This window comes from Trematomus bernacchii, unplaced genomic scaffold (assembly GCF_902827165.1).
Source record: "Trematomus bernacchii unplaced genomic scaffold, fTreBer1.1, whole genome shotgun sequence".
Taxonomy (NCBI): domain Eukaryota; kingdom Metazoa; phylum Chordata; class Actinopteri; order Perciformes; family Nototheniidae; genus Trematomus; species Trematomus bernacchii.
In genome coordinates, this window is record NW_022987973.1 from 3557153 (window position 1) to 3571643 (window position 14491).

The following is a 14491-nucleotide window of genomic DNA, read 5'->3' on the forward strand; positions in this document are numbered from 1 at the left end:
ACACACTTACACACAGAGACTAACTGTAAGTCCACACACATCCTACTGTTAACGGATGTTAACTTTTATAAATGTATGTTGAGTTCGCCCCCAAAGCTGCAATGGGGTATTCTGCAACAGTGGCAAGCATCCTCTCTGCACACCACCCCACACCTATCACTGAAAACAGACCAAAAGAGAAGGGAAGAAACAAAAACATCCAAAGAGATTAATAGAAATCCACAGATGAAGAGATCAAGGAAAAACAGAAAGGACGATAAAAGAAACATTGAAAAACTCACACTTCGAAAAAGAAATAAAAAATAAAAAAGGCCAAGAATAAGTGAGATCAAAAAAAGAGCATGGAGGGGGGAGAAAAGATAAGTGAAGGAAACAAGAGGGGGGTGAGACAGAGTGATAGATAGGGGAAAAAGGGAGAGGAGAGAAGAGGTAGATCTATATTCTGTCCATACCAGTGGCCTCTTCTCCCTCAGTGACCTTTGGCTTGTCACTCATAATTAATACAAGATGTAAATGGAGACCTTTCACCTTCTCATTGATATGGAGTGTGTGTGTGTGTGTGTGTGTGTGTGTGTGTGTGTGTGTGTGTGTGTGTGTGTGTGTGTGTGTGTGTGTGTGTGTGTGTGTGTGTGTGTGTGTGTGTGTGTGTGTGTGTGTGTGTGTGTGTGTGTGTGTGTGTGTGTGTGTGTGTGTGTGTGTGTGTGTGTGTGGTGTGTGTGTGTGTGTGTGTGTGTGTGTGTGTGTGTGTGTGTGTGTGTGTGTGTGTGTGTGTGTGTGTGTGTGTGTGTGTGTGTGTGTGTGTGTGTGTGTGTGTGTGTGTGTGTCTCTCTCATTGACATGGCAAACACTTATTTTGGTGGCGGTCATTTGTCATGCAGGTGCCTTCATCACATGCGCTCCGTTGTTTAGGAATACAAAGAAAGTGAAAATGAGAAACAAAGTTCTGACCAAACTTTCAAAGAGCAGCTCACATAGGATTCTGTGTATGGACTTTGTGCTGAAAATAATTACATAATAAAATACTTTACATAATAGATGTGTGACACCTAAAACTCTTATTAATTTGAGATTCAAGAGATGGGAAACAAGTAATTAAAATATATAATTTGATATTATATCGAGCTGGAAAGGGACATTGTGAGTACAATGTTTATAATAATAACAATTTATAATATCAAATACAATCGTAGATTCCTACTTTTCATAGATAAGGATAGTTTATCACAGGAACATATTTCTTTTTTCACCGTAAGGAGGGATTATGATAAGTTACATTAGGACCTCAACTTCCGATCTATATGACTCTTTATCATTATTTAGTTAACTTACAATTATCTTATCCATTCATTCTTTTTTGCTCATCATTTGTTAGTTTGTGGATGTATTATTTTGTGTGTGTGTTGCTTGTGTCCATATGGATGTGTGTGTGTGTATATTGATCTCAGGCTGGGCTGGGAACCCTGCTCTGTGCCAGCTTGGCTGATTAATGGGGTCGTCATGGCAATCGGACGGAATGAGGGTACGAAGCGCAGGCGGCCTGCCTCACTAGACCCCTACACGCTGCCTGGCACACACGCACACACACTCACACACACACACACACACACACACACACACACACTCACACACTCTCACACGCACACACATTCACTCTCCATGCTTTACACCTTTCTGACAGACATGTTAGTCCCTCACACAACCCTGTCAAGTTGTCTTTATTACATCATGATTCCTTTACTTTTCCTTTGCTTTACATTTGTCTTCATACTTTCCATCCCCCCTGGTTTATGTATCATTTTTCATTTCTTCTTCTTGATAACACAACATCCCTCCATCCAACTTTTTTCCCTGCACTGTTAACATTTCCCATGACATTTCTGGATTTAGATCGTTTTACTCTCACCAAATTCTGTCCAAGGGCTTCAGTGGGCATCTAAACGTCCACCTTTGTTTTGTGCTCCTATCCTCCCTTTGTGCCTCGTAACAATCCTCTCCTCTCTCAATCTTTTATAATTTATTTCTATTTACCTTGTTTTGTTCTTGCCTGTCCTCTCATTTTCTCCCTCCTTTTATGGTTTTCCTAATTCCTTCACTTACATCTCCTTTCACCCCAGCCTTAATTGCCTAAGCTTCTTTCCATCTGCTCTCTTCTCTCATAATTTACCTTACTTCCAAATGTAACCCTTCACTGCACTTCCTATATTTTCCCTTACTCCATTCCCTCCTCCACTCACTCTCCTCCTCTGTGTCTATAACTGATCTTCTCTCCCTCCATCCACATTTAAAACCCTCCTGCCTCCCTTGTTTCCCTGCCTACCACCTCCCTCATTCTCCTCCTTTACTCTTCTGTCCTCTCCTCCCTCCCTTGGCTCTTCCAGATGTTACACTGTGGCCCAGGGGATCACTGGTGAAGTTAGACCACGTGAATACATACGTGTGCGTGTGTCTGTGTGTGTGTTACTCTATCTGCATACATATGTCTGAATATGGTTGCATGTGTGCGTGCATAATATTTGTGTGTGTGTGTGTGTGTGTGTGTGTGTGTGTGTGTGTGTGTGTGTGTGTGTGTGTGTGTGTGTGTGTGTGTGTGTGTGTGTGTGTGTGTGTGTGTGTGTGTGTGTGTGTGTGTGTGTGTGTGTGTGTGTGTGTGTGTGTGTGTGTGTGTGTGTGTGTGTGTGTGTGTGTGTGTGTGTGTGTGTGTGTGTGTGTGTGTGTGTGTGTGTGTGTGTGTGTGTGTGTGTGTGTGTGTGTGTGTGTGTGTGTCAGAGTGTGCACGTGTGCTGTATTAATACATCCCATTGATCAGAGCAGGACCCCTGACAGTCATCATCCCTGAGAACCATCTGGCCGACGCCTGACGCTCCCTCACCCAAACACAAGCTGACACCCTATTAATCTGCTACCGCCATGCATACATGTGTGTGTGTGTGTGCGTATGGTTTAGTGTGTGTGAATGAATGAATCAGTGAGAGCGTGTGGCAGAGAGACTGTGTAATGTCTATGTAAGAGGTTATGTGTAGAGTATGCGTTTACATTTTTGCCATGTCCATGTTTCTGTGTACGTGTATGCGCCCATGTGTGTGTGTGTGTGTGCTTCAACCACAATCTGTGCACACATATACGAGTGTGTACACACACCACTCCGCCATCCGCCAACAACAGCCGGCGCTGAAGGGAGCTGAAGGGTGCTTGGAAATTAAGGTTATTACACAAATTGAGCCATATGGTCTAAATATTTCAGAGCTGAAATTTACTAGGCAATAAAAATGGCCCCTACCTCGGTAATGGTGTAAATTACAGCTTAACCACCAGCGCTAATGATGTCCTTCTGTACACCCCGTAACCAACCGTACATGAAGGACACATTGTTTAAAAAATACCCCAGGAAAAGCAAGAGAGAGAGAGAGAGAGAGAGAGAGAGAGAGGGATGGATGGAGAGGGAGGAAAAGGAAAGAAGGAGCAGGAAGGATGAAGTGAACATAGGTAAGAGGAAAGTAAAAGAGGGGAAAGAGGAGGAGAGTAAGGTAGGAAGAGAGATAGCTGGAGAGAAGGAGATGGAGAGAAAGAGAGTGATTAATAAAGAGAGTGGAGAAAGAGAGAGAGCTAGCAGCATGTTTACAATCTGTTAGTTTAGCATTAAGAGCCCGTCAGAGAGCGCGGGACAGCGAGGGCCAGCCGGCGAACTGTGTCTCAAAGCCGACCTGAGGTTTCAGTGTGTGTGCGTGTGTCGCCTGCACAGTGAGAATGTGTGTATTCAGGCATGCGCAGTTATATATACATATAAAACATATAAAAAGACATGATGGTCTGCAGGTGTGTGGAGAAACATGTAATAGTGCTAAACACATTTTGGGGGCACATTCTAGGAATATACGTAGATGCCTTGTTTGCAAATATGTGTGTGACACATAGGTTTTCTTGGATATGAGGATGTGAGGATACAGTTTTGCCATTTAATACGTGAGACAAAAGCATCACTAAAAGGAGTGAAAAAACCTCAGCTGGTATGTTTCCTGGTTGAGCCAACCTGAAGTAAAGAAGTTGTTTAACTGTTTGGGAAATGTACATACTTCAGTTCCTTGCTTGGATTAAGAAAAATAAAATGTATACCACTTTTCTATCTGTTGGATAGATATCTGGAGCCAGCAGCGATTTAATGTAGTTACAGTGACTTCAAACAGGGGGAAACTGCTAGCTTAGCTCCTACCAAAGGTGATCCTTTATACATTCTTTGTGTGATCCATACAAAACCAGAAGTATAAAGACGATGAAGATGTTGTTATCGGCCTATTTCTACATCACTACTTCTTTGCCTGGAGAAATGACTTTTTTGAGTCTATACTGATGCCTGAAATCCTCACGCTGGCAACAAGACAGCAAACAAGCATGTTTCTTAAAACACCTTTAATATGTATCCCCTAGATCAGGGGTCACAAACTAGACACTTTCGGGGGCCAGACATTTTGATATATATATATTTATATATAAATCATAATAAATTATTTATATATATTTATATATATATAATTGATTAATATGTTCACTTTATTGAAAAAATTATATTATTTTTTTTATAAGCCTGTATCCGGGGTAATAAAACTGAAAGCAGTCCTGATTGGCAGGGAAAGGAATCAACTTTTTTATTAATACCGTGTCCTGATTGGTGGGAAACGGTTGCGGGATATAAGAAAATTGTTTGCGAGGCACGCATATCTCAAATAATGTATGCGCTGCCATTTCCCCACATAAACATAACAGTCTGCAATGAAACGGTTGTCTCCTGTGTGCTCCACTTCCTCCTTGGCGAACCGGTAACTTTCTTGTTAACCCGTTTTGGTTTAAAAACAGAAAGGTCGGTTTTCTGTTTTTCCGTTTTGTTTTTAAAACGGAAAAACCAAAGAACGAACCATACACGGATTAAACATAAACTTCTCCTCATATTTTTCTAAATTATTTTTTTATAAAAGTAATCATCATCTCTCTATATATATATATATATATATATATATATATCATTTATCACCTATACAGCACCTTTGGGAATGTAGTGTCTTGATCAAGGACACAACAACGTTTTTTGACGAGCGTGGGGCTCAAACCTGTGTAACTCGAGGTGACATGAGTGGGGGGCGAACTAACTAACCACTATACGCCACAGTCACCCCCGTCGCGCGGGCCACATGTTGATGGTCACTGCCCTGTGCCGGGTCTGCCTAGATCTAAGGACCCAGTATTAATGTGTGCATTTTATATTTGCAGCATCACATCACATTTTGCCAAATGGTGAAGTTTTTATTTTTATTTAAAAAAATTATTTATTTAGTTTAAATATAGGTTGGAGTTCATTGAGCTCTCTAAGCCATCATAGTTTTCAAAGCATAACAAATCCAGACATACTAAAAGGTTGTAATGATTCAGATTTCAGTGCTTTGGTGTATTTTAATTAAACGTTTGGCCAGGTTAACTCCTTAGATAAAACAAGTTGTTCTGTTGTGGCAGAGAAACATGGGCAAAAGCTTCACTGCACTTGTTGCTTTGCACACTCCCTTTCTTTCTGTTTAGTTATCCTCTTTGCGTCGCTTCCAGCAAAGAGTGGAGGACAGAGGGTGGTCAAAGAAAAAGAGATAACAAGGCTTTGCCCTTGCACCCAGTGACACCCTTTAACAAATGAGGGAGACAAAACAGCGGAGGCAAGAGAGCAATGCAGAGCTGAGTGCAAGGAGGGTGAGGAGAGAGGGTTGAGAGGGGGGGAGGAGACAGGTGAAGAGAGGAAGGAAGGATTAGAGGAGAGAATAAGGAGACTGCTGCAGAGTTCGTTTGGCCCTCGGCCTATCAGACCCCTTAGTTCGAGGTTTCCATCTCTGATTGGAGGGCTCTCAGCATTCTGCATAAACAGCCAAATAATCAGGCTGCAACACTCCCTCCTCTCCTCGCTGCAATCTTTCTCTCTGTCTCCTCATCTTTGTCACAACTCCTTCTCACGCTCCATACTGCTCAGTCCTCCATCACTACTTTTCCATCTGGCTTTTCTCTACCTCACAAATTATAGTTTTTATGTTATTCTTATCCTCCATCTTTACCCCCCTTCATTCCCTCTTCTTTACTCTCACTCTCACTCTCTCAAGTGATTTCTTTTTTTCAAGTGAGTTTATATTCTTCTACTTCCTCTTCCTCCTTCTCGTTGTGCTCTCTCCCCCTCTTCTCTCTTTCTCTCTCACCCACTCATTCCCCTCAGTAATGACAGGTTGTGTGTTATTGTGTGTCTGTCTCAGAAGAGGCCGCACTATCCAGTGTAGTGCTCTCCACTCGTCTTAATGGGTGTTTAGTGCAGCAACTGTGATATGATGGTCATCACTTTAGAGGAATGCTGAGTGTGAGGGCTTGTAAGAGAGAAGGAAGATGTGTGTTGTATATATGTGATGGCTGAGTGAACTCTTGAAGGCATGTGGATGGAAACTGTAAAGTCTTATGTGTATGTGACATTTACTAACTGAATCCTTGTCAAGTGTTTGTTTTGGCAGTGGGATATTGCCTACATTTGACTGTAGTCTGGAGGAGGCTGTAATCTTAAAATCCAGCATCTGAATGTAAGTCTTTATTCAGACTTTAGATGTTGTGTGTTTGTTTTTCTTTAAATATGTCAACATTTAGTTTTGTGTTTGTGCAGCAGTCTATTTTGTCTTCCCAAAAAAGCTAGTCCAATCTGTTATGGGAAAACGTGTAGATTCACTGCCCTTAAAATGATTTAAAGTGGACCTATCATGCTATATTTGAATAATATAGTGTAGGACCATACCTATATAAGGCATATTTATACTTTTTTTTTTTCAAAATACCAAACAGATCATGCATTTTAGCCATGCCTCATTTTGCTCAATTTGACAATTTATAGCTCTGTTTGTGCAGGGGCAGATTCAGTGAGAACAGCACCATCTACAGGCCTGGCATATGTACTACAGCGTCTCCAGCGCTTTCGAACGGCAATGGCCGTGGCGGTCTCCTCCTGATTGGTGGAGTTGGCCCAATAGCCGTAGCGCCACCGTCCTGACGTCAGGACAGTGTTCAAATCTGGATCAGTTTTTATCAGATCCGTTGCAGCCCCTTTTTTAGAGATTTGGGTATGGAGGAAAATAGAGAGGGTTGTGTTTTCTGACACTTGGTGAGTTCCCTGGAACACCGGGGACACATATTCATGTATAAAAGACGTACAAAAGTGCATTTTGCATGATAGGTCCCCTTTAAGTTAATCTTAGTTTTGTATCAATTTGTTCCTCAACTCTACCCAGCAATAGACAGCAAGAAAAACTAAATAGAGGAAAATGATTTTTGTATAATTGTGGCTTTTGTGTTGAAATTGTCCATTTCAAGTCAAATACATGCTCGCCCCTTCCAATTTTAGGAAATATGTATAGACTTTACACATACTGCCCCATATTTGGAATAATTTGACCACATCTCACAAACACACACACACACACACACACACACACACACACACACACACACACACACACACACACACACACCACACACACAAACTCATGCATACAAACTCACCAAATATGCTGTTCCTGGGGTCTGGAGCCGCCAAAGCCAATCATGGCTGTCGGTGTGAAGTGGGCATGCCTGTTCCAGACCCCTGCAGTCCCTCTCTATGTCTGTGCTGGCCACAGACAAAACACATGCCTAATGGCACTCTGTGTGTCTATGGTTGTGTTGTATGTGTGTGTACGAGTGTGTACGTGTCGCACGGTCCTCTGTATGTGTCAGGGTTTGTCTAACGCACACTGACTAGCAGGGACACCCACGCAGGGCATTTGCAAACAGACACAGGGCAATTGTTCCCGCAGCATTGAATTAGCCATGCACACATAAATACGTACACACACACACACACACAAACTTGGCTTTAGAGCTTGGCATGGGGCGCGAGAGAGCAGCGTGTGGTTCACTGGCTCACCTCAGAAACCTCCGAAAACAATTACTGCTCTCACAGGGCTGGTCAGGGCACAGCTTGTCCTAATAGACTGGACTAAAGAACTGAATTAAATTGAATTGAACTGAATTGGATTGAATTGAAGCTTATCTGATCATAGCCTGTTTTACCACACACTGAAAGAACTAAGGCACATAAAAAAAGGTGAATCAGCGGGGTGCTTTATTATCTCTCCAGGACTTAATATGACAGAGCAGAGAGGCCAGAGAAGAGAAACGTCCTGAAGGCAGCCCAAGTAGACCCCACTCACCTATCATTAGGCATGGTTCTTTCATGTATGTTCTTAGGCACTCACTTTACTTTTACCTACGTGTCTGTGTGTGTGAGAGACAAAGAGGGAGACAGAAAGTGTGTGTGTGTGTGTGTGTGTGTGTGTGTGTGTGTGTGTGTGTGTGTGTGTGTGTGTGTGTGTGTGTGGGTGTGTGTGTGTGTGTGGTGTGTGTGTGTGTGTGTGTGTGTGTGTGGTGTGTGTGTGTGTGTGTGTGTGTGTGTGTGTGTGTGTGTGTGTGTGTGTGTGTGTGTGTGTGTGTGTGTGTGTGTGTGTGTGTGTGTGTGTGTGTGTGTGTGTGTGTGTGTGTGTGTGTGTGTGTGTGTGTGTGTGTGTGTGTGTGTGTGTGTGTGTGTGTGTGTAGCCATATGCTAATGTTAGTCCGTCTCTCTGTCTCTGACTCTCTGCGGGGCCCAGTGCTGGGGCCTTTGTGAGATAATCAGCATAATTCTTTTGACAAATACACATGGTTATTCTTAATTAGTATCACACACTGTCCCCCCGGCCGCACCATGCCTCTCCACCTGAATATCACACACACACACAGCTGTGCACTTGCACACACACACACACACACACACACACACACTTCTAGGGACACATGGGCACAAAACAAGATGCATGCAGATGTGAGCTTGTTAGGATACATGCAAATGCACACAAATAGATACCAATAAAGATGCATTTGCACCAGGTTCAAGGAGCACACGGAATATAGGTTACACATGCAGAAACACTGACACACACACACTGTCCAGAGGACCCCTGCTGTAGCTCAGCTCACACACCAAAGAGAAGACAGAATGAGGAAATTAAAGATTGAATAAATTGCTTCCTTGCCCTCAATGCTAAGTTGTGTTGAACCATGTAAGATCTGAGGACTCTTTAATGTTTAAATTAGAGAGACCTCTTCCTGTCTCTTCTCTTCTTTTCCTATCATTGTCTCCTTTTCTCTACATCTGTCTTATTTACACCTTCTTTCCTTTATATCTGTGCAAATGTGTCTTGCACCCCCCCCATCTCTCCCTTTCTCTCTTGACTTAATGCTCTCCCTCTGTTCTTTTGCATTTGGCATGATTAACTAGTGACTTTGATCATCCACACACACATGTACAATGAATTTAGTTTGACGAGAACCTTTTGCTTTCATATTTCACATTGTAGCGATTCATGTGGTCTTCATGTGTTGGACAGTTTGTCAAAAGCAGCTACACTCTGCTGCAGTCTTGGACAATCATTCCAGTTCATCTTGCTGATACTGCAGCAAAAATGTAAAATCCTCCACTACAACCTGGCCAAAATCTTACTAAATGAAAGCATAAATACGTATTGCTAGATTGCAATATAACCCATAGCCCCACAATTGGTGCTAAAATTGACATGCATCCAAAAATAAACTGACATGTAATGCCTCTAGCTGTTTAATCCTACAGATATGAAGGTCAAATTCTGTATGATATACCTAAAATATGAAACCGGAAAAAAATTAAGTTGGACTTTTGAACTGTGTGGTATTTTCTCCGTAATGTCTTTATTTTGTTAAGTGTGTGTGTTTTTGTCTACATTTTCCGTTATACGATGAAAGCATGTGTTGTGTGTGTCTCTGCACATGAGTATGTATGAGAGAGAAATAGTTATTGGGGGAGCTGTTAATGTAATGTAATAGTATGTGTTTTAGTGTTGCACCATTTGATTACTGCCTGTCTGCGCATCTGTATGTGTGTCGGTTTGTGTGCACTTAGCAGGCTGAGGTGGGGAATTTCATAGTGCTTGATCGCGTGTGTGTGTGTGTGAGTGTGTGAGTGTTAGTGGGCTGTTAATGTGGTGTGTTTCAGTGATAAAGTGTTTGAATGTATTGCCATCTAGAGGCGTGTAGCAGAGTCTCCATGCTCCTATAAAAGCTGCCAGCGCCAGATGCTGCTATTGACAATGTGCATATGTTAACCGCTTTATAGGCCACATGCCTCACATATTTCACTGGCTTTTAAGGTAGAGAGATCTCTCATTCTCGCTCACTTAATCTGTCTCTCCCTTTTGCCACATTTATCTTTTTTTCTCTCTCCCACTTTAGCTTCCTTCTATCTTTTTTTAACCATTCACTCAATCTCTCTCTGCCTTACTCTTTCTCACACCCCCAACCTTCTGTCTGTTCTTTTTTTTCATCAGTTATTAACTTACTCACCTCGTTCTCTTTTATATCCCTCTTTTCCAATTCTCTGTCCTACATCGCCTTACTTATGTATACTTTATTTTATTCCGATCTTTCTTTATTTCTTTCTGCCCTAATTTCTCACTACCACCGCCCCTTTCCCTTTCAATCTCTCCATCCCTGTGTCTCTCTCTTTGCGTCCCTCCCTCCCTCCCTCTTTTACTGAGAAGTGCTCTGATTTGCAGGAGGATTTAGCTCGTGTCTAGGTGTCTAGGGGCTTATTAATCCTATTTTACTGTGGATGAAAAACACGTTGGCTCCCAGACATGAAAACAGTGAATACATGCTTTCTGTTGATGTTCAGACAGTTCATCCTTGGTGCCACGCTACGGTGATTTGTCAGGGTTTTCATTTGATTCAGTTTCTATTGGAGCCTTTTTGATCCTCTTGCCGTTGCATTGAAGTTGGTTACCAGTTAATCTCTTTACATATGCTTGCTTATGTGAAATACAGTCCTGAATAGACAAGCTTTTCAAAACTGCAAACTCAACCCATGAAAAAAATATAGCCTGCTATGTTGTACAAGCACAGAAGTATGTTCACACACAAACACACGCACGCACACGCACACACACACACACACACACACACACATAAACATCAGTCTCATAGCTGCTTTAGAGCTCACAGTCATAAACAAACAAACAAACAGGCAGTCCCGGAGACTAGTGCTCCCTCACTACCATGTCATTGCACGCCAGGGCCTTTTCAAACAACAGTGTGTCTCTTATCAATTAGTAAATGGTGTTCCCACTGTATAACACACACACAGACACACAAACACACACACACTTACACAAACACACTGCCCCTGTGTCTGCCAGGGTGTTGGGCTGGGTCCCACTGCCTAAAGCTACTGGCAGACCCACTCCTCCTGTGTCTGTGAGTGTTTATGTCAGTGTGTGTGTGTGTGTGAGTGATATGAAAGGGTGCATGTGTGACATAAACACTCAATCTGGAAGCTTTGAATTCACCCATGAGGGACGGCCGTCTGCCTGCCAGTCTCTCTGTCTCTGCCACTTCTCTGGTGTGTACTTACTTTACCACGGCAGAGCCTGTATGTTGAAATGTTGATATCACAAATCCCATGTCATGTCATCTTAGCTCGCCATTGTTTCAGTGTTCCTTTTCATTCCCCATTTTAATGAGTGATGCACTGGTTTTTATTCATGCAGGATTTGTTTGTGTAACTAACTCGCTCTCTTCTCTTGCTGTGGCATGCTACTCACTTTGCTGTGTCCCTTTCAATCGCCGCTCTGTTTTCTTTCTCCTTTCAACTCGTGCCAAATCGTTCCTTTGTCTTCACTCTTTTCTCTCTTATATCTCTTTGCCCTCTTATATCTCTTTGCCCTATAACTATCTGCATCAAATCCTAATCTCCTACATTTTTCTCATTCTTATTTTCTTATTTTTCATTTTGTCTCTATATATATAATGTGATATATCACATCGTATGACACCGTTGTCTCTCTTTCCTTTTCAGGGTTCAGTCTTAGAAGCAACAGTCTATGGTCTTGAACCGTACAGTCAGTATAGTCTACGAGTGGAAGCTGTGAACGAGGCAGGCAAGTTGAAGATGGTCAATAACTCATTTAAAATATCAAAAATAAGGCTGTCACAATATCAGATTTTCACTACAGGATTATCCACAATAACAAAATGATTGCAACATCTACAGAACATTTAAAAAAGCGTTAAATGTTTGTTGTTTGTTGTGCTTTTTGTCTTTTTTTTGGCAAATTAATTAATTGCATTCATTTGTGTGTCGGTCATTTGGAGAGGGAGGCAAAGCGAGAACGGAAAGAAGCAGAGATAATTTGAGAAGCACTGAATTATTATTACTATAAGTGTATTATTACCATTTTATCAATGTTTCATATTTTAAATATCCTCAATTCTGGTATGTCACCCCTAATCAAGAATTAATAATATCAGCTCCGACCATTGAAACATTAATTGAGCAAAGAAAATATGTGTAACCCTTCAGGTAGCGTGTCCAGTCCCTGGGTCTCCATCAGGACTCTGGAGGCTTCTCCTGCTGGCCTGGCTAACTTCACGGTGGAGCAGAGAGAGCAGGGCAGGGCCTTACTGCTGAACTGGGATCAGCCACATGCTCCAAATGGAATTATCACGGTACCTCCAAAACACAGTACAAAGACACAGAACACGTACCCGAGTGTAAACACAGAATTGAGCAGATCACGTGATGCAAGGTGCTCCTCAGTTTAAGTCAGTGTCACAAGAAGAAACATCCAATAGATACCAATATTATACATAGACACATACAAAAGCTAACAAGTTGATTATAATCACTAATGTTACAAACGTACAAGACACAAAATTGACCCATGTGATTCAGCTATTCACATATATAAGCACACACTTTACATATATATTCTAATACACACTACATGCACAGCAATAGGCCTGCATCTGTGCCGCTACCATATAACAGAAAGACTATTTTTCTGTTCTTCTCTGATGTCTTTGTCCCTCCTCTGTTTCCACTTTGTCATATGACCTCTCCCACTGACAGCATACTTTTATTTCCCTTCCACTGCTTTCCCATGCTACCTTTCCAGATGTACAACTTGTACAGTGAGGGGAACTTGGAATTCAGCGGCTTATCACGCAACTTCCTGTTTCGCCGTTTGGAGCCATGGACCATGTATACTTTGACTCTTGAAGCTTGCACCTTAGCAGGCTGCACACGCACCCCTCCCCAGCATGTCACCACCGCAGCAGCTCCACCTGCTTCCCAGCCCCCTCCCAGGCCTCTCTTGGTTGGCCCAGACCGTGTGTCCCTTACCTGGGGCCCTCCCTCTCAGACCAATGGGCCAATCGGAGAGTATTCTTTAATTGGGAGAAGTCTGGAGGAATTCGGCAGGGAAAGAAGTAATGAAGACGATGTTGACAGAGGAAAGGTAGGTTAAATTAAAGACAGTTCATGGTAACATTTATTATTTCTCTTTACACTGAAAGAATAACGAGGTGCCACCAATATCCATATGAATGAGAGTTTTTAAATCAATATTGTGTTTGTACCACATAACCTTAATCATCCCCGGCTTTCTCTAACAGGTGCTGTTCAGAGAACCATCCCCACAACATGCTGACAGCTTCTCGTATACAGTGACTGGTCTGCGTCCCTGGACACGCTACGAGTTCAGCGTCCAGACTCACAACCCTGCCGGACACACCCGCAGCCCCTGGGTAACCGTGACAACCAAACAGGCTTCCCCTCGAGGTCTGGCTCCCCCGACAGTGAGTCACCTCCAAGGCCAGCCCAGTAAGGTGTTGGTTGCCTGGTCTCCCCCATTGGAGCCCAATGGGATACTTCAGTCCTACAGGATTCAGAGAAACAATGTCAGCTTCTCCTTTAGTTTTGACCCTACTGTGCTCAGCTACACAGACGAAGACCTCCTGCCATTTTCAACATATAGGTACTGCTTGCTTTTACTCATACCATTGTGTTTCTCAAATTAACTAACCTAAAGCTTGCTTATGGAAATAACAACCATGAAAAAACGTGTAACTTTTTCAAACAATGATTAAACTTTGATTCTATTCTATTAATTTATACAGCTACTCCATTATAGCGTGCACGTCTGAGGGGTGCATCAACAGTCCTCACACAAACATCACAACTCTGCAGGCTCCACCTGCGACAGTTGAAGCTCCCGCAGTGGACAGCATCACATCCAACAGTTTGAACATTTCCTGGAGTAAACCACTGACACAGAATGGAGAGGTCACAGAATATGTGCTGAAACTGAACAACCAGGAAATTTATCGTGGGAGAAACCTACATACAGTGTTGTCTGATCTGCAGCCACACACGTCATATCATCTGGTCCTTTCAGCTTGTACCAGCGGTGGGTGCACCAGCAGCGACCGAAAATCAGTTGTGACCGGGGAGGCTCCTCCCACTGGCTTAATTCCCCCGACTCTTAAGGTGTGCTTGCTTACTTTAGACATTCAATTAAAACCTCTGTTACTAAGTGTGCAGTACCTACAT

At 42.6% G+C, this 14491-nt stretch overlaps 1 protein-coding gene across 1 annotated transcript in view; it reads left to right on the top strand.

Moving 5' to 3' along the window:
* ush2a (Usher syndrome 2A (autosomal recessive, mild)) overlaps positions 1–14491 on the top strand; it is a 184516-nt gene that overhangs the window by 156876 nt on the left and 13149 nt on the right. The window contains 5 exon segments of the mRNA XM_034116183.1: positions 11957–12042; positions 12465–12606; positions 13056–13397; positions 13555–13916; positions 14059–14428. Coding sequence (XP_033972074.1) covers positions 11957–12042; positions 12465–12606; positions 13056–13397; positions 13555–13916; positions 14059–14428 — 1302 coding nt within the window.